We start from the raw sequence: 26,591 nt of genomic DNA, 5'->3' as shown, positions 1-26,591 counted from the left end.
ATGGTGACACTGCAGGGCCCCACGGTACCAAGGGGTCAGGGTTACTCTTTGGGGCCTTGTGGAACCACGGAGACCACTGTGACACTGCTGGACCTTGCAACACAGCCCCAGTTTTTCAAAGGCACTTGAGTGCCAGCCCTCAGGAAGCCACGGCCAGCCAGATCTGTCTCTCCTGGCTGATTTCATCTGGGAATTATCTTAGCATATACGGAAATTTGGAGGACGAATACCAATTTTGGCACTGGACACCTGGAGGAGTTCTTTCCCATAGGAAGGAAAGCACAGAGCCCCAGTGGTTAAGAGGCAGATGAGAAGTGGCCCTGGACACACCAAGATCAGCTGGACTTGCCAGGTGGCCCCCAGGAGGCCCAGCCAGCCTGACCTGTTCCATGTTCCCTTGGTTCCATGGGGCCCTGCAGTATGACAATGTTCTCTTTGCTTCTGAAGTGTCACAATGGCCCCATGCTGCCATGACACCTTGCAATGTCACTGTGGGGTCTTGGTTCCACAAAGCCTTGAAGTGTCACGATGGCCCCTTGGCTTCATGTGGACTCACTGTGTCACAATGGCTCCTCTGTGACACTACAGGCTCCACAAGGTCACCATAAACCCTTGGTTCCTTGGGGCCCTTGGGTGTCACAATGGTCTCCTTGGTTCCATGAGTCACCACAGTGTCACCATGGTGTCCTTGGACCCACATTGTCACAACTGGCCCTTGGTTCCAGGAGGTTCCGCAGTGTCACCATGGTGGCTGTCACAGGCTGGATGAGATCGATGTCCCAGACACCTCGGGGTGCTCGGAATGCCCGTGTGGGGCCAGGGATGGGTCAGGCCTGGGATTGTGGTGGGACAGAGCCCCGCCCCCAGCCCGTGACTGGCACAGCTGTCAATCAATCACACAGCAGGGGCAGTGTTAACCCAGCTCTGATTGGCTGAGCTGTCAATCAATCACACAGCAGGGGCAGTGTTAACCCAGCTCTGATTGGCTGAGCTGTCAATCAATCACACAATAGGGGTGATCCTTTCGCATCCCAGATTCCCTTTCTATCGACCTTCTCTCCTGCTGTTCTTCTCTATTTCTTCTCCTTCTAATCTGCTTACCTGGAACATTTTTGGATACCTTAGAATCTTAATGGTTAAAGGTTTCTAGGTTAAATGACGTGAATGATGTTAATGATATGATAAAACACTTATTTTGAATTTGATCTTCTATTAAACCATTTGCCAATGTTCCTTGATTGTCTATATTTTGCCAGTAAAATTTTGTGTCATTTGGACCTCTTAGCTCAGTCGGTTGGAGCATGGTGCTGGTATCACTGAGCTTGTGGGTTCAATCCCTGTGTGGACCATTCACTCAAGAGCTGGACTTAATGATCCTTGTGGATCCCTTCCTATCAAGAATCTTCTTTGCATCTGGCCATGTTGACAATATCTGTCTTGGGTTTCTCCTGTGCATCAAAGTCGAGTAAAGGAACCTTTGGTTACCCCCAGCATTTCAGTGTTCTGGGGTGTTCCAGCCCTGCAGGCTCACCATGGCCTCTTGTTTCCATCAGGCCCTGCTGTGTCACACTGGCCCTTGGTTCCATGAGCATCTGGAGTGTCACACAGCTTGATGACATTTGTCCTTGCTGCCCCTGCCATCCCACTGCCCCAGCAACAGCCCCAAGCCCCCCGTGAGGGACAGGCCCTGCTGGGCCAGGCCTGGGCTCAGGCCTTGGCCTTTCTGCTTCCTCCACCCAGCCCAGGCCTTGCTCAGCATTGCAGTTCCCTGCTCACAGCCTCGGGCTCCTGCAATCCTGCCCTCAAGGATCTGCTCTCACCAGTCCCTGGGGAGCCTTTGGCACTCCCTGCCCTCAGTGGGGCCACTGATGCTCCAAGGGACTTGGAGTTTTGCTTCTGCCTCCTTGAGCAGCTTCTTCAACCTTCTCTCAGTGCCTGAGGGTCCTGGACTCAGCCCCAAATCCACAGAAGGGCTCATTAAAATACAGAATGCCCTCAGGAGCTCTTTGTCTTCCTTCGATTGCCTTCAAGTCTTTGGGGCAGTGCAGCTGTGTAACATTGACTGGCACTGTGCCTGAGACAGAGACACAGCACTCTATGATCCATGTGACAAAAAGCTCTTTATTGATCTGACTTCACCTTAAATACCTTTCTTCATGTTCCTGAGCAAGCCCTTGTGATTGCTTGAAAGTTCAGGCTGCTCAGCTCTCTGAACAATAGCTCCTGCAGCTTAGCTGGGACTCATTGGATCAAATCCTTGTCTGTCTCCAATTCTGTCTTATCTCTGTTCCCTGGAGCCCTGTCTATCAGGTCAGGCTGTTTCTCCCATATGTGGCCAAATTAACTGCTCAGTACAAGCGAGTTTGCACTGTGACAATTCCCTGTTTCTTTTTTATTAGTTTGAAGGAAAATTTGAAACACCATCATGCAGCTTGCTCTCTGTTATCTTACCTGCAAGGGCCCTTTGGCATGCAAGATGACATTGACAGCAGAAGTTTAATTTGGATGGGGTTTTTTACTTAGCTTAATAAATTTGTCTTTCTTAGGTTGTGATGAGTTCCATGTAGCAAAAGCTGCAGTGCTTATGTTCAGGAGCGGTTGGGTGAATTTAGTACCTTCTGGTTTCACATATAACCATCTAACTGCTTAAAATAGATATTGTGGAACGGCAGACTGAGAGCCTGGAGCTGCTCACTAATGCTCTGCACATCCTTCTGGCTAAGTCCTGCAGCCTCTTTCAAGTCATGACTAGCATTTCCAGCTGTAGTCAAAGAGCAGCAGCTCTGTCGTGGGGCAATAGCATATACACCAACAGCCAGCTGGCCTCACTTCTGCCAGTCCATTTTTGCCTTCTTGATGTCGTTTCTGAGGAAGTCCATTGGAGCAGTTTGGCTGCCAGTGGAGATTGATGCAGTACAAGAGCAACACGTTGTGTTCTGAAAGAGGGATGCATGTGCACAGGAGATCTAAGCAGCTATGGCTGGCTTCACAATCAGGGCCAAGAAGGACTTGGTCTCTGCTCAAGAGTGTAGATGCAGCAGGACTTTGTTGGCCTTGAATTGCAGAGGAAAGCCTGCTGCAGTACCAGGACTCAGGCACTTCTCTTCAGCTCCTGAAAGCAGAGCACTTCCACGTGGGTTTGGAGTTGGTGCAGCAGATCAAGGAGCCTCTCTTGGCAATTCTCTGGCGCTCCACACAGGTGAAGGCCACGTGGCTGCTCGTGGCTTGTCTTGCTCTGGTCTCATTTGACTGTGGGCAAACTAAAGGACTTGATCAGCTGGGGGGATAGAGTCAGGATAGTGTGTGTGCAGGGGAGGGGTTTGCACCCCAAATTACATCTTTTTTTCTCTATCTCTTTTGGCTCTTCTTTCCTGCTAACAGGATTTCCATGTTGGGCTCCAGACTTGAGGAGATTCCATTCAGAGAAAGTTGAAACTCCCAAATGTGCCTGCTTCAGCCCTTGCATGTACAGGGTGAGTTTTCTTAGTGGGGTAACAGGGCAAGGTGAGTGAGTGCAGACAAAAAGCAGGTGAGCAGAGTTTTCTCCTGTGCTCACTGACATACAAAAGACTGAATGACAGACACTGATTATTTGCATCCTCTTTTGTGGCTTTAGGTAGCAATTGAAGTGACATAGTTGATACTGAAATAATGAGAAAAAGGACTAATGTAGATATAGTAGTAGTCATGCTAAGGCTTAGAAAACTGCAGTTCTTGGACAGGCCCTGGGAACCAGCCTTGGGAATGAGCTGGGGACTGTGGAAACAATAATTAAAGATAATTAAAGAATTTAGTGGAGCATATAGAACATTTAGAAACTTTCAGGATAAGGCTAAAGTATAATAATAAATAAAGGGTTCTGGTGATGGGAAAACATGCAAGGGGGAATCAAAGGGGGGTAGCCTATAGTTTTGAATAGACAAGCATGCAAAATTTATAACTTTTAGGAATGATATCTACAAGATTTATGTATCTGTATTGTCTTGAAGAATGTGTACCTCTGCACGTAGACTACTTTGTAAAAAGGTATAAAAACCTGACGAAAAAGGGAACTGTGGGACCCTGACTTTGGACGCTAGTCCGCAGGTTCCCCGAGCCCTGAATAAAGCACCGCATAAACTGACACTCTGTTAGTTTGTGTTCTGTTTGGGGCATCGGGCAGCAGTTTTCTGGCGACCCAGATGGGACTCCGGAGGCGGCAGGGGCGGTTCGTGGGCTGATCCACTCCACGCCGGCACCAGGTGATTTCTGGGGAGGACATCAACCCGTGCCCGACCCCACGCCTGACGGACGACCAGGAGGTAAGCCCGAAGGTGCTTTACTCCTTTTATCGAGGGAAAGGGGGGCCTGCCGATTAAGTCGGAACGGCGTTTCCGCACGGGGGTCACAGACGTCTTTAAGGTTGTGGAAAAGCCTAGGCGCTGACCGTCAGACGCAGCAGTGACTGCGCAGGTTCAGCACTTGCCACTCGCAGAGATGAGAAAGGCAAGATTTGTGGAAAGGGTGTGAGTGTAAAGGGTGTGAGTGTTGTGTGTGGTGTGTATTGTGTAAAAAAAAAAAAAAAAAAAAAAAAAGAGTGTAATGATGCCTTTAAAAACGTTTAAAACTCTAGCAAGTTCCGGGATGGAAATCCCAGATGATTCACCTTTGGGCTGTTTATCACAACACTGGAATGCGGGGAACTTTGGTCAAGAATTAAGTAAAAGGAAATTGATTGATTTTTGTAATCATGTATGGCCTTTATATGAACCCGATGGTATGCAATGGCCTAGGAACGGTACACTGAATCCTGACATTATTACACCTTTGATGCATTTCCTGCAAAGTAATGAAAAATGGGATGAAATACCATACCTAGACCTCTTTTATTATTTGAAAGATAAACCAGAGTGGCAAAAGGAGTGTGGGATCATGGTTTTGAAAACATTAAACCTGAATTGTGAAGGATGTAAGGGGTGGCAGAAAGAGAAGGAATGCTCAGTTAAGTTTTCAGAACCTGAAGAGGATGTTTCTTTGCTGATAGCCCCTAGTGCTCCTCCGATGGAAGAACGTGGAGAAAGTATGTTAGAGGCAGAAAGGGAGGATCAAGAAACAAAAATAGGAACCACAGATATACCACAAACCCCCTTATGCGAAAGAACTCGGAGAGGGCGGTGGGAGGTAGAAAGGAAGAAAAAGGGAGGAGGTGCTCATTTAATGGTTCCGCTGCGTGAAGCAGTCGGGCCGCAGGGGGAACGGGTCATAGTGAAAGTTCCCTTTTCTCCGAATGATTTGCTAATTTGGAAACAATCAGCGGGGGCGTATCGGGAGGATCCTGAACGAACTGCGCGGGTGGTAAAAATGGTAATTAAGACTCAGAACCCAGATTGGAATGATTTATAAGTTCTGTTAGACACAATAATGGAATCTACTGAAAAGGAAATGGTGTTTAAAGCCATGACAGAGAAAGCACGGGAAATGATTAGGTTGCGGCTTGCGGATGGTACAGTAAATGACTTAGTGCCTAGGGAAGATCCGGAGTGGGATCCCAACTCAACGGGCGGGTCTCGGAGACTTAAAGCTTACCAGGATTTGTTAACAGAAGGAATACGGAATGGAATACCAAAAACTTTGAATTGGTCTAAGTTATATTCGGTCAGACAGGAAAAGAATGAGTCTCCATCAACCTTTTTAGAGCGGCTTAAGGAGACAGCTCGTAGATACACTAATTTAGAAGTTGAGGGAGAATCGGGAAAATTACAGCTAGCATTAATTTTTATGGGGCAGTCCCAGGAAGATATTAGAAAGAAATTACAAAAATTGGAGGGAGAAGATACTCGGAATTTAGATAAACTATTGGAAGTTGCGTGGAAGGTATATAATAACAGGGAAAAAGAAACGGCCAGGAAACAACAGGCTACTATGTTAGCGGTGTTACAGCAAGTGGCTGGAAATAATATGAGAGGAGGGAGTCGTGGACGTGGACGAGGAAGGGGAAGAGGAATAGCAAAGGGGGAAATGCCAATGGGGGCGGGAGGACTCATGGGACAATTGAATATGGGAAGAGGAAGAATGCAGCTGGGGATAGATCAATGTGCTCTATGTAAAAATAGAGGACATTGGAAAAATGAGTGTCCTCTCAACCAAGGAATGGGTTTTGGGGGAGGAATTATAGCCAGTGGGGATGGAAATCAGGGACTGATGAATAATACAGGTGCTTTCCCGGGAAATCCACAAGGTGCCGCCCAGGCCTTTATGATGGGGAATTACCAGAATCAGAGCTGACTAGACCAGGATTTAAAGGTACTAATGGAAGTAGATGGGGAACCGTTAGAATTTAGAGTAGATACTGGGGCATCATTCTCAGCCGTCAACACTAAGATAGGACCTTTGAGTGATTCTACTATTCAAGTAGTGGGAGTTACGGGACAAGTTGAGGAACGAACATTTTTGCAGCCATTAGATATAAAATTTGGGGGGAAGGAATTTGACCATCGATTTTTATATATGCCAAATAGCCCAGAATCACTATTTGGGAGGGATTTATTGTCAATGTTAGAAGCGAAGATAATATTTGAAAAAGGTAGAGTAAGATTGGAATTTCCCGAGGAGAATATTGCTAAGCTGTTTGTAGTGAAAGAAGTAGAAGCAGTAGAAATACCACAAGAAATAGAGCAAGCTGTAGTACCATGGGTATGGGAAACAGGAGTACCTGGAAAATCAAAAGCGGCACAACCGGTTGTAATAGAACTAAAAGAAGGAGCCTCCCCAGTAAGGGTAAAACAATATCCTTTGAAATTGGAAGCACGAATAGGAATAGCACCTATGATTGAACAATTTCTTAGCTTAGGAATTTTACAGGAATGTGAGTCAGAATTCAATACTCCGATATTCCCAGTTAGAAAGCCAAATGGTAAGTATAGATTAGTTCAAGATTTAAGAGCAATTAATAATATCACTAAAGATATACACCCAGTAGTAGCTAATCCGTATACATTGTTGACAGCTGTGTCGGAAAGGTTTAAGTGGTTTACAGTGATTGATTTGAAAGATGCATTTTTCTGTATCCCCTTGGCACTTGAAAGTAGGAAATACTTTGCCTTTGAGTGGGAGAACCCAGACACGGGAGGCAAGAAGCAGCTCACCTGGACGCGTCTACCACAAGGATTCAAAAACTCACCAACTATTTTTGGAAATCAATTGGCTCGAGAGTTAGAAGAATGGAAGATGACTCAGGTAAAAGAATCACCTTTTTTATATGTTCTCCTACAATATGTTGATGATATCTTTATAGCCTCCGCAGAAAAGGATGTTTGCCTTAGACTCACCATTGAATTACTTAATATGCTGGGCCAAGCTGGATACCGAGTATCGAGAGAAAAAGCTCAGCTGGTAAGAGCCCAAGTGATTTACTTAGGCTGCGAAATTTCACAAGGGGTGCGAAAGTTAGGAATCAATCGAGTACAAGCAATTTGCACCATACCCACACCACGAAATCCACAAGAGTTAAGATCCTTTTTGGGCATGATAGGGTGGTGCTGCTTGTGGATTCCGGAATTTGGACTGAAAGCAAAACCCTTGTATGAAGCAGCCAAAAGCCCTGTGTTTCAGTGGGGACAAACACAAGAAAAAGCATTTCAGAGTCTGAAACAAGCTTTAAAGGAAGCCCCAGCACTAGGATTGCCAGATCTCACAAAACCTTTTCAACTATACGTAAATGAGAGACAGAGACTGGCAATAGGGGTTCTCACCCAAAAATTGGGCTCATGGAAGCGCCCAGTGGGGTACTTCTCAAAGCAGCTAGACTCTGTAAGTGCCGGATGGCCCAGTTGTCTTAGGGCTGTGGCAGCAACAGTGCTCCTAATTCGAGAAGCCAGAAAATTGACTTTGGGAAAAAGGATGGAAGTATTTGTTCCCCATATGGTCATTGCAGTTTTGGAACAAAAAGGGGGGCATTGGCTCTCGTCGAGTCGCATGTTACAATATCAGGCACTCCTCTGAGAACAGGATGACATTGAATTAAAAATAACCAATCATCTTAATCCAGCAGAATTTCTTAGGAGCAGCAGCCAGGAAGAAGGAGGCGAATTGACACATGATTGCGTAGAAATCATTGAACAGGTGTATGCCAGCCGGAAGGACCTGAAAGATGAGCCTTTGGAAAATCCGGAATGGGAACTGTTTACAGATGGATCCAGCTTTGTGGGAAACGGAATCAGGTATGCGGGATACGCAGTAGTGACTTTGACACAAATAATAGAAGCTCGAGCTTTAACCCCGGGAACTTCAGCCCCGAAAGCCGAGATACAAGCTCTGGTAAGAGCCTTAGAATTGAGTCAGGGGAAAAAGAGTAAACATTTGGACTGATTCAAAATATGCCTTTGGAGTAATACATGTACATAGAGCACTGTGGAAAGAAAGAGGACTGTTGAATTCTCAAGGATCAGAAATTAAGCACAAAGAACAAATATTAGCACTATTGGAAGCAGTGCATAAACCTCAGGCAGTAGCAGTGATGCATGTAAAAGGACATCAAAAGGAAGAGGGAAAAGCGTTCCAAGGAAACCAGCTGGCTGACAGAGTTGCCAAACAGGTTGCTCGAGAGGTATGGACACAATTAGCTTTATTGCCAGTGCGAATTAACCCTGCCACTTCTTTTCTTGAGCAGAAACCATGGTATACACATGAAGATGAGAAGTTTGCTCAATTTGTTCAGACCCAGAAGAACAAAAAAGGATGGTATGTCACAGCTGAAGGTCAGGTTGTATTGCCAACAAAAGTAATGAAAACAATTTTAGAAATCGAACATAACAAGTGCCATTGGGGAGCAGACGCATTGGTACAATTTTTAAAACGTGAGATAATTTCCAATCAGATGTTAACAATGGCAAAACGGATTAATGCCATGTGTCCAGTCTGTATTAAAAATAACCCAGTGACACGAAGGCAGATACAACTAGGAAAGTTACAAGTGGGGCCGCAACCAGGAGATTATTGGCAAATAGATTTCTCAGAGCTACCAAAAGCACAAGGGTACCGTTATTTACTGGTGTATGTGTGTACCTTTTCAGGGTGGCCAGAAGCCTTCCCATGCAGGACTAACCAAGCAAAGGAAGTAATTAAAACTTTACTACGGGAAATCATCCCTAGATTTGGAATCCCATTAGGAATGTCCTCAGATAGAGGACCTCACTTTGTAGCTAGAGTAGTCCAAGAGGTAGCCAGAGTGTTAGGGATAGTTTGGAATCTCCATACGCCCTGGAGACCACAATCTAGTGGCCAAGTGGAACGGATGAATCAGACATTAAAAGGGCAGATTAAGAAAATTTGTCAGGAAGCGAAAATACAGTGGCCTCAGGCACTACCTCTAGCCTTGCTAAGAATCAGGATTAAACCCAGAGAAAGGATAGGAGTAAGTCCATACGAAATTTTGTATGGCAAACCATATCATGCTACAACCTACAAAGGGGACCCTCACTTAGTAGGAGATCAAGTATTGTTGAGTTACATTTTGTCTTTAAATAAAGTCCTTACAGCGCTGCGAGAAGCATTGCAGTGGAACCGGCCTCTGCCCTTGGAGAATCCTGTCCATGACATACAGCCAGGAGATCAAGTATATGTGAAAAACTGGAATACGGAACCCTTGAAAGAAGTATGGGACGGTCCTCACCAGGTGATCATTACTACCTACACGGCAGTGAAAGTCCAAGGGATCGAAACCTGGATTCACTACACTCGAATCAAGAAGGTCCCGTCAAGATGGGAAGTACAGCCTCTGTCAGCAACAAAGCTGGTGTTCAGGGCAAGGCCTTAGTTCTTTTAACATTAGTCTGTATAATGCAGGTGGGAGAAGCGTTTGTTAAAATTACAGTTCCGGAGCCAGATGTAATGGTGCCTGAGGGTGCGGGAGTAAATTTAACCTGTTTGTTTTCTGACAACCAGAGAACTGGATTAAAAGAAGTACATGCAGCTTGGAAACAAATCACCACAGACGAGGTATTTACAGAAGGAATTGTGACACTTTGGGATATGGAACAGCAAAGAGGTAACACCACATTGACACTATCTCATATGCAAGCTGATCAGGTAGGACAATTCTCATGCATTGTGCGGATTAGAGAAAGTTTTGATTATGGGAACATAAATGTAGGTATTCTAAAAGAGAATGGGAGAACATGGCAGGTGACAGAAGCTGGAAAAACACAACAAGAATTGGGACAAGAAAATTTAATAGTGGGATTAGTTAGGGATTTTGGACAAGTACAAAGTACTACGTCCATCACTGCATGTTTACCTTTACCTAAAGCGGCGGGAGATCCAATACCATGGGGCATCATTCCCGTTGGGGAAATGCCTCCAGTAACTATAAATGGGACAAAAAGATGTAATAAAGAAGTACGGAATCATACTAAGATGATAGAGGAAACCTATACAGTTCGAGGGAAATGGTCAACACCGGGACAAAAGAGTGAGTGCCTAAAATTACTAAATCCAGTTTTTACAAGAATTGGATGGTTCAAGAATGTAGGATGGTGTACTTATGACATAAGACAAAAAAGACAAAAACCAGTCACAGAATTTTCTTATGAGATAGTATGTCAAGAAGGGAAGGAAGAATGGGAACATTGGAAAACGATTTGGGGTCCTAGTTTGTTAGAACCTTACAGTTACATAGGACCAGTACATTGGTGTGTCGAATGGTCAGGCCAGAGAGAGCAAGGACATCTAGGAGTGTTAGGAACTGAAACAGTAAGACGGGATCGAGTGACCCTCACACCTAGCTGGAATTGTAGCAAAATCATCACCTGTGATACCCCTGAATCCCAAATTGGTTTAGTGCCAGTACGGATACTATTAAAATGGGGCTGTGAATGTCAAAGGTATAATCATACAATAACAGGTGAAATAAAAGGGGCATGGAAAGATTGTCAGACGACTACCATCAGGAGTCCAGGGCATTCAGTGTGGGTAATGGGGCACGGACAGTGGACTACTCATATGCCTATTAATGGCCCGGTCACACAGATTACTTTAGGAGTCCCTACACTTTGCCCTTTTTGGAAACAGTCTAAATTAACGCAGAAAGAGATGCAGTCACGAACAAAGAGAGAAACAAATGAAGTGGCAGAAGAACTAGGATTGGGAGATGAAGATGAATGGCATGAACCCTCATCAGGAGTTAAATTTGGATGGGTATTGGAGTCCTTGTTTGCACCAATTTCTACATATAGAAACCGGGAAATGCTGTACAAATTAGTAGGACAAACTGAGAGGCTAGCCGCAGTTACAAAGAAAGGATTTAGGGATCTAAACTTACAGTTGCAGGCAACGACAAGAATGACAATTCAAAATAGAATGGCATTAGATTTGCTTTTATTAAAAGAACATGGAGTCTGTGGGTACCTGCAAGGAAAGGTTGACCATTGCTGCGTACATATCCCAAATGTCACAGAAGAAGTAGAAAAAGACATAAGTCAATTAGAACAAATTGAAACAAAAGTGCATGAAGTCCAGGAGGAAGCTGAACATAACTGGGTAGGAGCACTGTTTAGCTCCCTAGGAATCCAAGTCTCTGGTTGGATATCATCAATTGTACAATATGTAATAATGATTGTATTGATTATTGTAGTATGCATGATTATGTATAGATGTCTTTTAGGAATGATTGCCAGAGAAGGAACTCATACTCGACGTGTTATGAGAGCACTGACCCGGAAAGAAGTAATCCTGCCAACTCGAAAAGAAGACTCACCATCCTACTTAGAAACCATAACTTGAAGAATTGAGCATCCTTGCAGAAAATCTGAAGAATGCTCAAAAGGGGGGAGTTGATACCGAAATAATGAGAAAAAGGACTAATTTGGATATAGTAGTAGTCATGCTAAGGCTTAGAAAACTGCAGTTCTCGGACAGGCCCTGGGAACCAGCCCTGGGAATGAGCTGGGGACTGTGGAAACAATAATTAAAGATAATTAAAGAATTTAGTGGAGCATACAGAACATCTAGAAACTTTCAGGATAAGGCTAAAGTATAATAATAAATAAAGGGTTCTGGTGATGGGAAAACATGCAAGGGGGAATTAAAGGGGGGTAGCCTATAGTTTTGAATAGACAAGCATGCAAAATTTATAACTTTTAGGAATGATATCTACAAGATTTATGTATCTGTATTGTCTTGAAGAATGTGTACCTCTGCACGTAGACTACTTTGTAAAAAGGTATAAAAAACTTGACGAAAAAGGGAACTGTGGGATCCTGACTTTGGACGCGAGTCCGCAGGTTCCCCGGGCCCTGAATAAAGCACCGCATAAACTGACACTCTGTTAGTTTGTGTTCTGTTTGGGGCATCGGGCAACACTAATAATGATCAACTTTGTCCTAGATATGAAAATTTTTTGTGTTTTGAAAAGGATGAAAAAGGAAGAGGGCCAAAGAGGAAAATTAATGGGAAAACAAAAAGAAACAATGAAGGATAAGAAAAAGATCAGAGGGAAAGACTTAAAGGAGCTGGATGAGCTGTATAAAAAATTAAAACAGCACTATAGTGACTGGGATTTGCCAACTTCAAATAAAAATCTATTCGTAGATCTGATGAAAGAAATTGCCACAGAATTGGGATTATCTAAATGTTTTCTTTGTGGAGGACTTAGAAGGGCTGAAAGATGGCCATGGAGAGGTGAGGGTTTAGCTCCAGAACAATTTTTAAAATGGAATCATACTCAAATTTCTAAGACATTAAAACAGCCTGAGGGTTGGGTTCTGAGTCATCAAGTCATTGGAACAGTTTGTGTAACTTGGGAAGGGAGAAAATACACTGAAGTGGTAGGATATACTCCTTGCCTATCTACTTTAGTAGTAAATTCAGACAATAACACAAAGACCTGGCGACCCAAGAGTCCTACTGGATATTGGGGAATAAGGAAAGAAATTGATTGTGAGTGGAATAACCAAACTGATTTGTGCTGGCATAACAGTCCTGGAGCTAACCCCTACCAATCCATAAAAGACTTAAAATCTTATTGGGAACAACCAGAAAACACAGAAAAGAGATGGAAAGCCCCTGATGGAAGATATTTGATTTGAGGGCAATGAGCATACAGTGAACTACCCTGAAAGTGGGAAGGAACTTTTACCTTAGGAGTTCTACAACCCTCCTTCTTTGTCATACCAAGGTCTAAGGGCAATATACTAGGAACAACACTTTATGAAACCTTACAAAGAAAGGAGAACTAAATTTCGACTTTCCAATGGCAGGAGGAAACCAAAAATGGAAAGATGAAGAATGGCCTGCAGAAAGAATTATAGCACATTATGAACCTGCTGCTTGGGCTCAGGATGGGTCTTGGGGATATAGAACTCCAATTTACCTATTAAATTGGTTGATAAGGCTCCAGGCAGTAGTGGAAGTCATCTCAAACCATAGGGCAGACGCTTTAAAGTTGTTGGCCAAACAGCATTCACAAATGTGAGCATTTGTACATCAAAAGAGAATTGCCCTGGATTATCTGCTGGCAGAAGAAGGAGGAGTTTGTGGGAGGTTTAATGAATCTGAGTGCTGTGTGGAAATAGATGATCACGGGGAGGCCATCACAAAACTTGCTGATGAAATGAAAAGAGTGGCACATGTACCAGTCCAAAACCGGAATTCTATCCTGAAAGCTGATTGGTGGGATAAACTTTTTGGAGGTGCGTGGTGGAAAAAATTGGGATTCATGCTATTATGTTCTGGTTTAGGACTATTGTTTCTGCCTTGCATGATACCCTGTCTCATTAGACTAACCCACTCAGTAATTCCAGGAATGCAACTTAGAGCCATGCCCATGGATCCAGAATCAACAGCAAAAAGGAAACCGAATTTCTTGATGGTACTGAAAGCACAATCCACTCACACTCGAGGGAGAGAGATCGAGAAAATGTTGATGAATGCAAAGAGAATACCCTGGCACGAGAAATGTTAATAAAATTTGAGAAGGAGTGTGAAAAGCTGAATGCAGCATGAGAAATATGAGAAAAATTGGAGGCTAGTATGAAGGAACATAGACAATACCAAGCAACAACTTTTTAGAGCACGAATCAATATGATCAAAAAGAGAAATGGGGGAATTGTGATAAATGTGATTCATGCTAATTAAATTGTAACTATATTAGCAAAATTGTATTTAGATCAATAGAAGACAATTGTTACAGAGTGAGGGGGGAGATGGGTGAGACAGGGCAAAGGACATCTTCCAGATGTTGGGAGTTGAAGAAGGATGTTGGAAGGGAATAGTAGAAGTATGTAGGTCTGATAAGCAGCATCTAGAAATAAAAGTTTCGACCTTGAAATGGGCCAAAATGGGATGATTCCATGCATGGAACTTAATTTTATTGTGGGAACTTATGCTTAGTGATATAACCTAAGCTTAGGGCGTTTGTGCTACCTGCAAGGTTACACAGCAGACACTGATGAAGATGTGGAGCCTTCATCAGAAATAAGACCCTCAAAAGGAAGAGAGACCCGTAACCATTAGTAAAGCATGCATCAAACAACAGTGACGTAGATTTTTAGGAATAGAAACTAGGAGGAGTTTTCTAGAAACTTCTGTAGCCTACAGTATATAAGTGGGATTGTTAGCCTGGGTGCTTTGGTACGAGAGGAAGGGGGAGCCCCTCCCTGTACCCCTGGTCGGTTTTGCTTATGCTTTATATGAACCTCAATTATACTAAATTACTTACTCTTAAATTTTACATATCCTGAAATATATGTATTCTATACTTTGATTGCATTAATCTCATATACTTTGATTCGATAAAGTTATAAAAATTACTATCAAAAATTTGCTGCTAAATTTAATCTTGTTGTTTGATAAATTGGATAAATAGAATAACATTCATAAACCAACCTTCCTTCCTTCCTTCCTTCCTTCCTTCCTTCCTTCCTTCCTTCCTTCCTTCCTTCCTTCCTTCCTTCCTTCCTTCCTTCCTTCCTTCCTTCCTTCCTTCCTTCCTTCCTTCCTTCCTTCCTTCCTTCCTTCCTTCCTTCCTTCCTTCCTTCCTTCCTTCCTTCCTTCCTTCCTTCCTTCCTCCCTTCCTCCCTTCCTCCCTTCCTCCCTTCCTCCCTTCCTCCCTCCCTTCCTTCCCCCTACCGAATGATCCTCCATCACTGACCAGGATCCCCAGAAAATGCTCCCAGCTGCAAGGCTGACACAGCTCCAGGAGCCTTTGGACACCTCTCCCAGGGATGCACAGCCTCCCCTTGTTGGGCTGTCTGTGCAGGGCAGGGCCCTGGACTCCATGATCCCACCGGGTCCCTCCCAGCTCAGCCCCTCCCGCAATTCTCACCCTTTGGCTCAGCCTTGGTGTCCTTGAGAGGAGCTGGCAGAGCTGTTGGGGCCGGGCCAGGAGCAGGGCACCCCAACATTCCCCTCTCTGGGACACGGCAGCTGTGGCAGCCCCAGCGTTCCCCTGTCTGTGACACCACAGCCCTGGCAGCCCCAACCTTCCATCCCTGGAGACGCTCCATGGCAGCTTCCAGTCAACGCAAGGCACCGGCCACGGAGCACCCCCAGCCTGGCCTGATGGGGATTCCTCTGCACACAGCTCGGGCAAGGCCCCCCTGGACACCTTCACTGTGCCACACACAAGTGTCACACACAGCTACAGAGCTCTGCCCACAGCTGCCAGGAGGAGATGATTAAAAAATTAAAACAAAATTTAAAATTATAAACCTCAATAATCAAACCCATCCAAAAAACCAAACAAATCCAACAAGAACAACAAAAACAAAAACACTACAGAAGGAGAACATCCCCCCCAGTAGACCCGTTCAATCCTTCCCTCAGTACACCTGCAAGCACACAGGGGCTGAGACTGCAAAAAAAGAGAATTCCTTGAGTACATTTGCAGGAAAAGCAGGTTTAGGACAGGCTCTCAGTTCCGACTGTTCTCAGCAGATTGAAAACGGCCCCTTTGCCACCTGCAGGGCCCTTGCAAATGGCAAGTGCCACACCCTCAGCCCATGGGGGAGAAAAGGGCTCTGAATTGCCCGCCCTGGCATGGAAACCCTGTTCCCAGGCTGCTTCACATACAGGATTCTTCTGGATGAATCCAGAAAGCTGAGGGTCTGCTCTGGCTCCTCCATGTCCTAAAGCTGCCTGACAGAAGAAATTGAGGGTGGGCTCCAGCAGCACAATCCCTGCTGGCCCAGGGCACAGTGCCAGGAAGGTCTCTGCGTGCCCAGCCTTTGCTCCAGCCAAGAAAAGCTCCCGGCACAGGCTCACCTTTCCTGCTCAGCCACAACCCCCGAGTGCCCCAGCAGCAGGAAACTGACGGCTCTGGGCGGCACCGATGCTGGCAAACGCCAGACCTGGGCACTGCCAGCATCAACAATCTGCTGGATCTGCAGTGCTGGCACCCACAAATCACCAGATCTGAGCAGTGCTGGTGCCGGAACCGGGGAATTGCCGAGTTTTGGCTTTCTGTGCATGCAAATTGCTGGACTTGGGATGTGCCAGGGTTGGGATGGATAACGACTGGACAGGAAAGTCTCACAGATATGTATGTATGTGATAAATGTGATTCGTGCTAACTAAATTGTAAGTATATTAGCAAAATTGTACTCATACCAATAGAAAATAATTGTTACAAAGCCAAAAAAAAGGAAATGAGTGAGACGAAGCAGATGGAATCCTCCAGATACTGGAAGGGAATAGTAGAAGGACGTAGGTCTGATAAGCAGCATCTAGAAAAAGAAAGTTTTGACCTTGGAATGGGCCAAAATGGGATGATTCCAGGCATGGGATTTAATCAGAGTCCTATTATGGAAAACATCTGCTCAGTCACACAGGGCACCTGTGCTACCTGCAGGCCACACCTCGGTCATTGATGAAGATGATGAGCCTTCATCAGAAATAAGACCCTCAAAAGGATGAGAGACCCCCTAACCCATTGGTAGAGCATGTCCCATACACATAGTGACGTAGATTTTAGGAATAGAAACTAGGAGGAGTTTTCTAGAAACTTCTGTATTAATATGTATTAGCATATAGTATATAAGTGGGAATTTTGGCTTGATTGTTCAGTACGTGAGGAAGGGCGAGCCCCTCCCCGTACCCCCGGCTGGTTTTGCTTATGCTTTATAGGAGCCTCAATTATACTAAATTACTAACTGCCAAATTTTGTATATATTCAGATATACGTATCCAATACATTTTGATTATATTCATTTATATACGATTGTTGCTATTAAAAAAATTGCTGCAAAATTTAACCTTGTTGTCTGATAAATTGTACAAATAGAACGACATTCATGACAGAGAGAAGCATTTCCAGAGTGATCTTGGTGCTGAATGTCTCCTTAGGAGCTCTGGGCACAGAGAAGAATGAGCCCCTTGGTGGTTGGCCCTGTTTGGACAACCTGCTCCTCACCCCCATCATAACTGTGTCATGATATCACCCACCTTTCACTGACAAACCAAATTAGAAAATAAAATTAAATTTCTCGTTAAATTAAAAATGTTCTTAAATATTCAAATATAATTATATTTTTCTTATTTACAATAGTACGATTCTATATTTTTATAACCAAATGTTTATATTTATAATAAAACTCTTTACATTATTAACAACCAAAAAAAATACTGGCCAATGGTTCTAATTAACACAATTCCCTTCATTAATTAAATAATCTCTCCTGCTTATTTATTTCTCCCTCTTTATGAAAATTTCAAATATTTGATAATTTGTAATATTTGATAATTTGCAATATTTGTAGTCATTTGGTCACCTTTATTATCATCTTTTTCTCCGACAGGGTCCAGGGGGGCACTTCGGGTCCAGGGAGACATTTCTGGGGCACATTTGCGGCAATTTTGGGTCTGGGGAAAGAATTTAGAAGGAAGTTGAGGACGGGAGGACACTTGGGAGCGTCGAGTGGGCACTAACAGAGAACTTAGAGATGCTGAGGGAAAGTCTGGGCTTCGGATGTTACCTGGCTGTTTCAGGGAGGCCCTTGGCGGTCAGGGAGGGGAATCTGGGGCCATTCGGGGTCCGGACGGGCACTCGGGGGCTCTAACGGGGCTCTGCGGGGCGCGGGGGGTGATGGGAGTTGTAGGCGCGGGTATAATGAGGTTTAATGGAGCCGTGGAGCATCACGGGAGTTGTAGGCGCAGCTTCAGTGTCTCTCATTGGGACGCGGGGCACGATGGGAGATGAAGTCATGGTTAGAATGGCGTTTTACCGGGACAGCGGAGCATGATGGGAGCTGTAGTCCGGGAAGCGGTTCTTACGGAGAGTTTGGGGGTCTGGGAAGGCACTTGGATAACACGTTTGCCTCTGAGTGGCGGTTCAGATCCTAAGAGGGAAACATATACGGGAAGGGAGAACTTCGGGGGAGCCTGGGGAGCTCTAACCGGGCTCCTTACGGCGCAGGGCAGGACAGGAGTTTTCACCGGGGGGCTGGGTTATGAGGTGCTGCGAGCTCGTGGGAGATGGCAGGAGATGAATTCCCAGAAATAGCTGTAAAGAGGCATCTATGGGGTTGGGAGCATTCAGGGGATCTGGGGACATTTTTGGGGAGTCTTGAATGGGCCCTGAGAGTGCTGTCAGGAAAATTAATCCACACACACCAGAGGTTTATGTCCAAAAAGGAGACAGAGGAGTCCTTTTTGCTTTATTCAAATAAAGAGAGAGGCCATGGGACATTCCCCTGGGATCTCTCACATTTTTGGAGGGCACAGCCTCCTTTTTATCCTATTTTCCCGGCCGCATTTCCCTCTCTCTTTCCCCATTGGCTGAGGTACTTGAGAGGCACAGACTTCCCGGAATGCCTGATACCTGAAATTCGCCTCTAATATATAACCCCCCCTTTTAATTTTTAATTCTTATAGAATTCATAGTTTTTCCCTCGTTCCTTCTTTCATCTTTCGATATCCAATTTCATTTATCAGCAGCCCTGCAGTTTGTTTGTAAAGGCAAATATCTTTTTCCATTAATCAATCAGTGGAATCCATCCCATTGTTTCTTTTATCTCTCAGTGCTAGCCTTATCTACAAGCAGATCCACAGCTCATTTGTAAAGACAAATTCAACATTCCTCTCACTCTAATACGAATTAGCTTCGTTTTTTATTTCTTTGTTTGTTTCTTTCGTTCCGCGGGGCGCGCGGCCGCTCCTCCGTTGGGCTCGCGGAGGAAGAACGGCCGCGCGCTCCGGCGGCTCCGCAGCAGCGGCAGCAGCAGCAGCAGCAGCGCTTCTCTCGATCGGTTTTCCGCTCGAATTCCGACTCGCTCTCCGTCCCCTTCTCCCTTTCACACTTCCTCTACTCCCGTTCCATCCCGTCCGTGTTCCTCCTCCCCCAGCCCGGCTCGTGGGTGAGCGGGGCCCCTGCCCGCCTCTGTCGGCACTGGCTGCGGCGCCTTTTGAAGAGCCTCAGCAGGAGCTCCTCACTCTGCTGGTGGTGGTGCTGGAGCATCATCGCCTTTTGGCTCCGCCTGCCGCGGGCCCTGGCCCGGCCCCGGCCCCGAACGAGGCCCCTCCCGCGGTTCCGCCCGGAGCCGCCCCGCAGCCGCCCGGCTCCCGCCCCGTCGCCGGCAGCTTCCCCGGTGCGAGCCCCGCCGCCCGTCAGCTCGGCCGCCGGCCCCGAGCCGCCGGAGCCCAGGGCGGCTGGTCAAGCAGCAGCGCCTGGGGCGAGTGGGTGCCCCGGGCAGAATGCCGAGAGCGCGGTGCCGTCCGCACGGGCGGAGAAGCCTCCCCTGGAGCAGCTCTACCGGGAGGGCCCGCTACTGGGGAGGGGCGGCTGCGGCAGCGTTTACGCCGGGACCCGGCTCGCCGACGGCGCTCCGTCAAGAGACGGGGCCGGCTCGGAGCGGGGAGGGGGGGATCGGCGGGCAACGAGCTCAGCCCGCCGCTTGTCTTGGCTTGCAGGTGGCCATCAAGCGAGTGGGCCGGGATCGCATCTGGGAGTGGGCACGGCTGGTGAGTGAGCGGGGCCAGCGGGAGCAGCCGGCGGGGCTAAGGCCAGGCCCGGCAGGGTGGGAGCCGGGACGCTGCGAGGGGAGCGAGCGTGGAGTGAGCGGGGGCCGCGCAGCGTCCCGGGCCGGGCAATGTGAGCTGCGGTGGCGCCGGGCAGGGGGTGCCGAAGGCGCGGCGCAGCATCGGCCCCGCTGACGGCATCGCGGTCCCCCCGCAGCACAAGGGCGCCCTGGTGCCACTGGAGCTGGTGCTGCTCTGGATGGTGTCGTGCCCTGGCTTCCGCGGCGTCGTGCGGCTCCTGGACTGAGCTGCCCGACGGCTTCGCGCTGGTCATGGGGCGTCCGGAGCGCTGTCGGGACCTGTGGCACTTGCTGGACGCGGGGGGGTTCCTGCCAGAGCCCGTGGCGGGGGGGCTGTTCCGCCAGGTGCTGCAGGCCGTGCGGCACTGCACCAGCCGCGGCGTCCTGCACGGCGACATCAAGGCCGAGAACATCCTCGTTGACCTGGCCACGGGCGACGTGAAGCTCATTGACTTTGGCTGCGGAACCTTCCTCCAGGACACGTTCTACACCCACATGGCAGGTGAGCCCAAAGCCAGGGCCCAGCTGGGCAGCGGAGGTTCTCCCCTTTGCTGGCACAGGGGAAGACGGAGGGAGGGAGGGAGGGGGAATCCTTCTTCAGCCGGCTGCAGCCAAGTTGTTTTTTGGCGGGGGCAGGGGCTGGCTGTGTTTGAGCTGGCTGGGAGGGAGGGAGGGAGCAGCATCGGCCTGATGAGCTGTGCCTGTGTCCCAGAGGAACGCCGCAGTACAACCCGCCAGAGTGGATCCTCTTCGGCTGCTACCATGGCCAGCCAGCCACCATCTGGTCCCTGGGCATCCTGCTCTATGACCTGGTCTGTGGGCACCTTCCTTTCAAAACCCCTGAGGACATCATCCGGGGCCAGTTCTTCTTGCCACCCCAGGTGTCTCAAGGTGGGGATATGTTTTCAAGGCACAGGAGCAAGAACGGGCTTGAGAGATGGCAGCTGGCACATAAGCGTCCTGCTCTTGCAGCTAGGGAGGAGGTTGATCTCCTGGGCTTAGCTGGAGGAGGTGGCATGTGTGCTGCTCTGCTCCAAAAGGGAGGATGGATGGGAAGCTTTGGGTGCAGCCCCCAGCACTCCTAGTGTGGGGTGGGCATTGTGGAATCTGGGAGAGCCTGGACAGGAGGTGACCAGTGGTTTTTGGTTTCTCTCTGCAGAGTGCCAGCACCTGATCAGGTGGTGTTTATCCATGGACCCTGCAGACAGGCCATGCCTAGAAGACCTTTTTGAGCATTCCTGGCTGCAGAACCCCCAGGTGGCCCAGGAGACAGCAGAGATCCATCCCACTGCACAGTAGGATCCAGGAGCCCAGCAAGTCCCAGCTCTCATATCTCATGGCGCTCAAAGCAAACCCCAGAGCGTTTCCCTGTGGCCGTGGCACGGAGCAGAGAGCGCAGCTGAGGAGACGCTTCCGTGGGTCCCCAGCGAGTTGTGGAGGGAGCGGCTCAGGGCTCCCCGTCCTATTGGAGAAGTGGTGGCACAGTGCAGTGAAGTTGCCACAGACTGGACAAGGGGAAACATCCCCCTGCAGCTCAATGGCATCGTGATGTCCCCGCAAGCCGAGGCACAGCTGGCATGTTCTTCTGGAGCACGACGCGGAGCCAGAGAACACCATCCTCGAGCTGGCCGCTGGCAGGGCAAAGCCCACGGGCTTTGGTTGTGGCCCCTCCCTGGAGGACAGGACAGGCTCTGTGCCCCGAGGAAATCAAGATGAGTCCCCAGCCGGTGCAGGGGCGGGGGGATGCTCGTGCTCCCAGGCATGCCAGGGCTCGGCCTGGCCACGCGCCGGAGGTTCCCCGCTCGGCGGCAATGGGGAATATTCATCTTTGCGCCGCCCGCCCAGCTGCTTTTTGGCGGGACAGGGGACGGATGTTGTGGAAGGGGAGCCGGCTCCTGGCCTCGCCTACAGCTTCTGCCAGCCAGCCTGGTGTGGGCTGGGGTGGGGGCAGCCTGCCTGACAAAAGCATCCATCCATGAGGATGTGGGACAGCAGAGGGGGGTGGGTTCCAAAGCCATGCCCCAGCTGATCTGCTTTTCAGGCCCTTGAGGAAGGGGTGGGCTTACACGCAGGAAAGGTGGGGTTTTTCCCCACCTGGGGAGAGGTTTAATTCTTGCATGGAGTGGTCAGACCCACCCCAGGCCCTTTGAAACATTGATAAGCTTTGGTGGTTTTTCTTCTTTCTAGGTCTCATTTTGAATTGACTTTCATGCAATTGTTCTTTGTTTTTTCCAGGAAGATTTTGCACCTTGTGCCCAGACCGGGTGGGGAAGCGCTGGCACTGGACGCACTCCACGGAGGTGCCGGCGCTACCCGGGGCAGCCACGGTGTGCAGGGACATCCCCTTCAAGAAGGACGAGGACCTTGTGTGGGATCAGCTCCTCTCCTGGCAGCAGGTCTGCAGAGGTGGGTACCCAGCTCCACAGCACAGGTGGCACAGGGGCAGATGGGAGTGGGCACATGAGAATCTCGCTCTTGCAGCTGCTGAGGAGGTTGCTGTGTCGTGCTTAAGCAGAAGAGGTGGAGCGTGGCCTGCCCTGCTGCTCTCCTCTAAAAATGAGAGAATGGGTTGGGAGGTTTGGGCTCTGGGCACAGCCAGCAGCCTGGCCCACGCCCAGGCCCTGGTGGGACAGGGGGGACAGGAGCCTTCTGTGAGTGACCGTGGCTTTCTGGCTTCTCTCCCCAGGCTCCCAGCACCTCATGCCATGGAAACGGCACCGCTGGGCCTGCCCACCTGGGAGGGCTGGAGGGCGGCAGGTGTTCATTTGCTGCCAAAAATAAATTTATTTCTTGTTATCATCATCAGCCTATTTCTTTCATCCTTTTCCAAGCTTTTGGCCTCCCTTCTTCCACGGAAATCTTTTTCAGCCCTTTCTCTTGGTGGGATTTGGGTTGGGGGGGTTAAGCAACGTGAAAAATTGAACAGCAGCTCCTGTTGCCAACTGCAGCAGCCCCTTCAAGAACCCTGAGCTTCCAGCAAGGTCTGAGTGTGCCTTGCAAAAGGGAGTGGTTTGCAGGGCTGGAGCTGTCACCCCTCTGCAGAAGCTGGGAGGAAATCACAAGTGGCAAAATGCCATTTTGGCTCAAACACTGCCCAAATTCTTCATCCTTCCCCCTTCCATGCAATTGATCAAAGTACCCAGGGAAAACAGCTCAATGTCCTCCAAGAGTCCATTTTGACATGGAAGTTGACAAGTTCAATGTTGGTCATATGCCTTTTTCTGGGCACCAGATGTTACCCCTCCATCACCATGCAGGCATCCTGCCTTGCTCCTGCTCCCAGAAACAGCAGCCCCACCCCTCCCTATGGCCTGGTGCCCTGCCCTCTTTGCCAGCCCTCCCCACACCCTCTCGCTGTTCCCTGAACTGCCCAGGAAGGAAAAGCCACTTGGCATGGCAGACTGTGTGGCCTGCCTGAGGATTCCAAAGCCACACGAATTTCACAAATAACTCCTGGGATTAGCACATCCAGGTCACATCCTCACTTGAGGATATCCTGCTCTCCCTTCACTCCCCTGTTCCCCACAAACAAGAAGAAGGCTTGCGCTAGAAGAAAACTATTTCTTTTTTTTAAATAAAACTTGTTTTTCAAACCCCTGGGTTTTCATTCTTTTTTGGCAAAGATACAGTATTATCTGAACAATCTCTGCATATGTATAAAATAATGTGTGTGCATATATTTATAAACTTGAACAATTCTGCAACCTTGTGTCATTCACAGCAGACCTTCCTGCTTCCTAACAGAGAAGAAAACTCCAACAAAGGGCAAAAATGCAGCCCCTCTCAACCAGAGGAACTGAACCACATCCATCTGTGGCTGGAGAGCATCCCACCAGCTCCAGCTGGGAGGCTTGAACTTGAGAGTAAATGCATCTTCTTACAGCATTTCTAGACACTGGCGATTGCTAGACAGGTCTGTGCTGGGACACATGCCACCCTCCCCTGTGCCCATCCCTTGGGGAGGGCACACCAAGCACAAGGAGCAGCCCTTGAACAGGTGGCAAGTGGTCCTCACTCTGCAGGTGGGCTGTGACTTTCTAACTCAAATACCTACAGGCAGAACTGGAGAACAAGAGAAAAAGGCAAGGAGATGCCTTTCTGAGAGAGGTGGCCACAGTAACACAGACCAGCTGCCCAGAGCATGTTCCTGCATATCCAAGAGACACTGAGCAAGAAACCTCTCAGAGGAAATGTTTTGTTCCATCTGAGAAACATTAACACAAACTGGTTGAGACAAAGTAGAGGCAGGGGTCCAAGGTGGCAGGCTGGGTGACAGAACACTTCTACTGATAGCTATCATTATCATTAAAGTAAGAATCACAATCTGAATCATTATCAGTCATAAAGTTGTCTTCATCAAGGTCATCATCATAGTCTTCCTGCCACTGTGGATCACACTCCTCATCTTCAGCCTCCTTGCCACCTTCATCTGTGTTGGGGCAGTCACACAGGATGTTAAGGTTTTACCTGTTGAGAAGGAGAGCACAAGAGCAGAGCCTCTGCTGGGAGCACCAGCCACCACCCAGCCCCACAACACCCCACTGTCATGGTCTCAGCATCTCCACCCAAAGAAACTCAAGGGAGTCCAGGGAGAGCAGCTTCCATAACTGAGTCTGCCAGTGATGGAGCTTTCTGGATCAGAGCTGCATACAAGCACAGGTTTTGCTGCTTTCCCTACACCACTATGTCACTTCAAGTGCTACCTCAAGCCACAAAACAGGATGCAAATAATCCGTGTCTGTCATTCAGTCTTTTGTATGTCAGTGAGCACAGGAGAAAACTCTGCTCACCTCCTTTTTGTCTTCACTCACTCACCTTGCCCTGTTACCCCACTAAGAAAACTCACCCTGTACATGCAAGGGCTGAAGCAGGCACATTTGGGAGTTTCAACTTTCTCTGAATGGAATCTCTTCAAGTCTGGAGCCCAACATGGAAATCCTGTAAGCAGGAAAGAGCAGCCAAAAGAGACAGAGAAACAAGATGTAATTTGGGGTGCAAACCCCTCCCCTGCACACACACTATCCTGACTCTATCCCCCCAGCTGATCAAGTCCTTTAGTTTGCCCACAATCAAATCAGACCAGAGCAAGACAAGCCACGAGCAGCCACGTGGCCTTCACTTGTGTGGAGTGCCAGAGAATTGCCAAGAGAGGCTCCTTGATCTGCTGCACCAACTCCAAACCCACGTGGAAGTGCTCTGCTTTCAGGAGCTGAAGAGAGGTGCCTGAGTCCTGGTACTGCAGCAGGCTTTCCTCTGCAATTCAAGGCCAACAAAGTCCTGCTGCATCTACACTCTTGAGCAGAGACCAAGTCCTTCTTGGCCCTGATTGTGAAGCCAGCCATAGCTGCTTAGATCTCCTGTGCACATGCATCCCTCTTTCAGAACACAACGTGTTGCTCTTGCACTGCATCAATCTCCACTGGCAGCCAAACTGCTCCAATGGACTTCCTCAGAAACGACATCAAGAAGGCAAAAATGGACTGGCAGAAGTGAGGCCAGCTGGCTGTTGGTATATATGCCATTGCCCCACGACAGAGCTGCTGCTCTTGGACTACAGCTGGAAATGCTAGTCATGACTTCAAAGAGGCTGCAGGACTTAGCCAGAAGGATGTGCAGAGCATTAGTGAGCAGCTCCAGGCTCTCAGTCTGCTGTTCCACAATATCTATTTTAAGCAGTTAAATGGTTATATGTGAAACCAGAAGGTACTAAATTCACCCAACTGCTCCTGAACATAAGCACTGCAGCTTTTGGTACGTGGAGCTCAACACCACGTAAGAAAGCCAAATTTATTAAGCTAGGTAAAAACCACATCCAAATTAAATTTCTGCTATCAATGTCATCTTGCATGCAAAAGAGCCCTTGCAGGTAAGATAACAGAGAACAAGCTGCATGTTTGTGTTTTAAATTTTTTCTTCAAATTAATAAAAAAGAAACAGGGAATTGTCACAGTGCAAGCTGGCTTGTACAGGGCAGTTAATTTGGCCACATATGGGAGAAACAGCTTGACCTGATAGACAGGGCTCCAGGGAACAGAGATAAGACAGAACTGGAGACAGACAAGGATTTGATCCAATGAGTCCCAGCTAAGCTGCAGGAGCTATTGGTCAGAGAGCTGAGCAGCCTGAACTTTCAAGCAATCACAAGGGCTTGCTCAGGAACATGAAGAAAGGTATTTAAGGTGAAGTCAGAACAATAAAGAGCTTTTTGTCACATGGATCATAGAGTGCTGTGTCTCTGTCTCAGGCACAGTGCCAGTCAATGTCACACAGCTGCACTACCCTGAAGACTTGAAGGCAATTGAAGGAAGACAAAGAGCTCCTGAAGGCTTTCTGTATTTTAATCAGCCCCATGGTGGATTTGGGGCTGAGTCCAGGACCCTCAGGCACTGAGAGAAGGTTGAAGAAGCTGCTCAAGGAGGCAGAAGCAAAACTCCAAGTCCCTTGGAGCATCAGTGGCCCCACTGAGGGCAGGGAGTGCCAAAGGCTCCCCAGGGACTGGTGAGAGCAGATCCTTGAGGGCAGGATTGCAGGAGCCCGAGGCTGTGAGCAGGGAACTGCAATGCTGAGCAAGGCCTGGGCTGGGT

General features: G+C 48.0%; 1 protein-coding gene across 1 annotated transcript; it reads left to right on the top strand.

Moving 5' to 3' along the window:
- Nucleotides 1-21,306, top strand: LOC148218313 (serine/threonine-protein kinase pim-1-like). Its single transcript, XM_088157876.1, is given in 5 exon segments — nucleotides 1-24; nucleotides 20,085-20,230; nucleotides 20,232-20,509; nucleotides 20,722-20,898; nucleotides 21,167-21,306. Coding segments are annotated over 5 exon segments (765 nt in total).
- The last annotated feature ends 5,285 nt before the right edge of the window (nucleotides 21,307-26,591 follow it).

The sequence above is a fragment of the Sturnus vulgaris genome, unplaced genomic scaffold (genome assembly GCF_052056855.1).
Source record: "Sturnus vulgaris isolate bStuVul1 unplaced genomic scaffold, bStuVul1.hap1 Scaffold_192, whole genome shotgun sequence".
Classification (NCBI taxonomy): Eukaryota; Metazoa; Chordata; class Aves; order Passeriformes; family Sturnidae; genus Sturnus; species Sturnus vulgaris.
The sequence above is the reverse complement of the archived record's forward strand: the minus strand, read 5'-3'. Positions and strand labels throughout refer to the sequence as shown.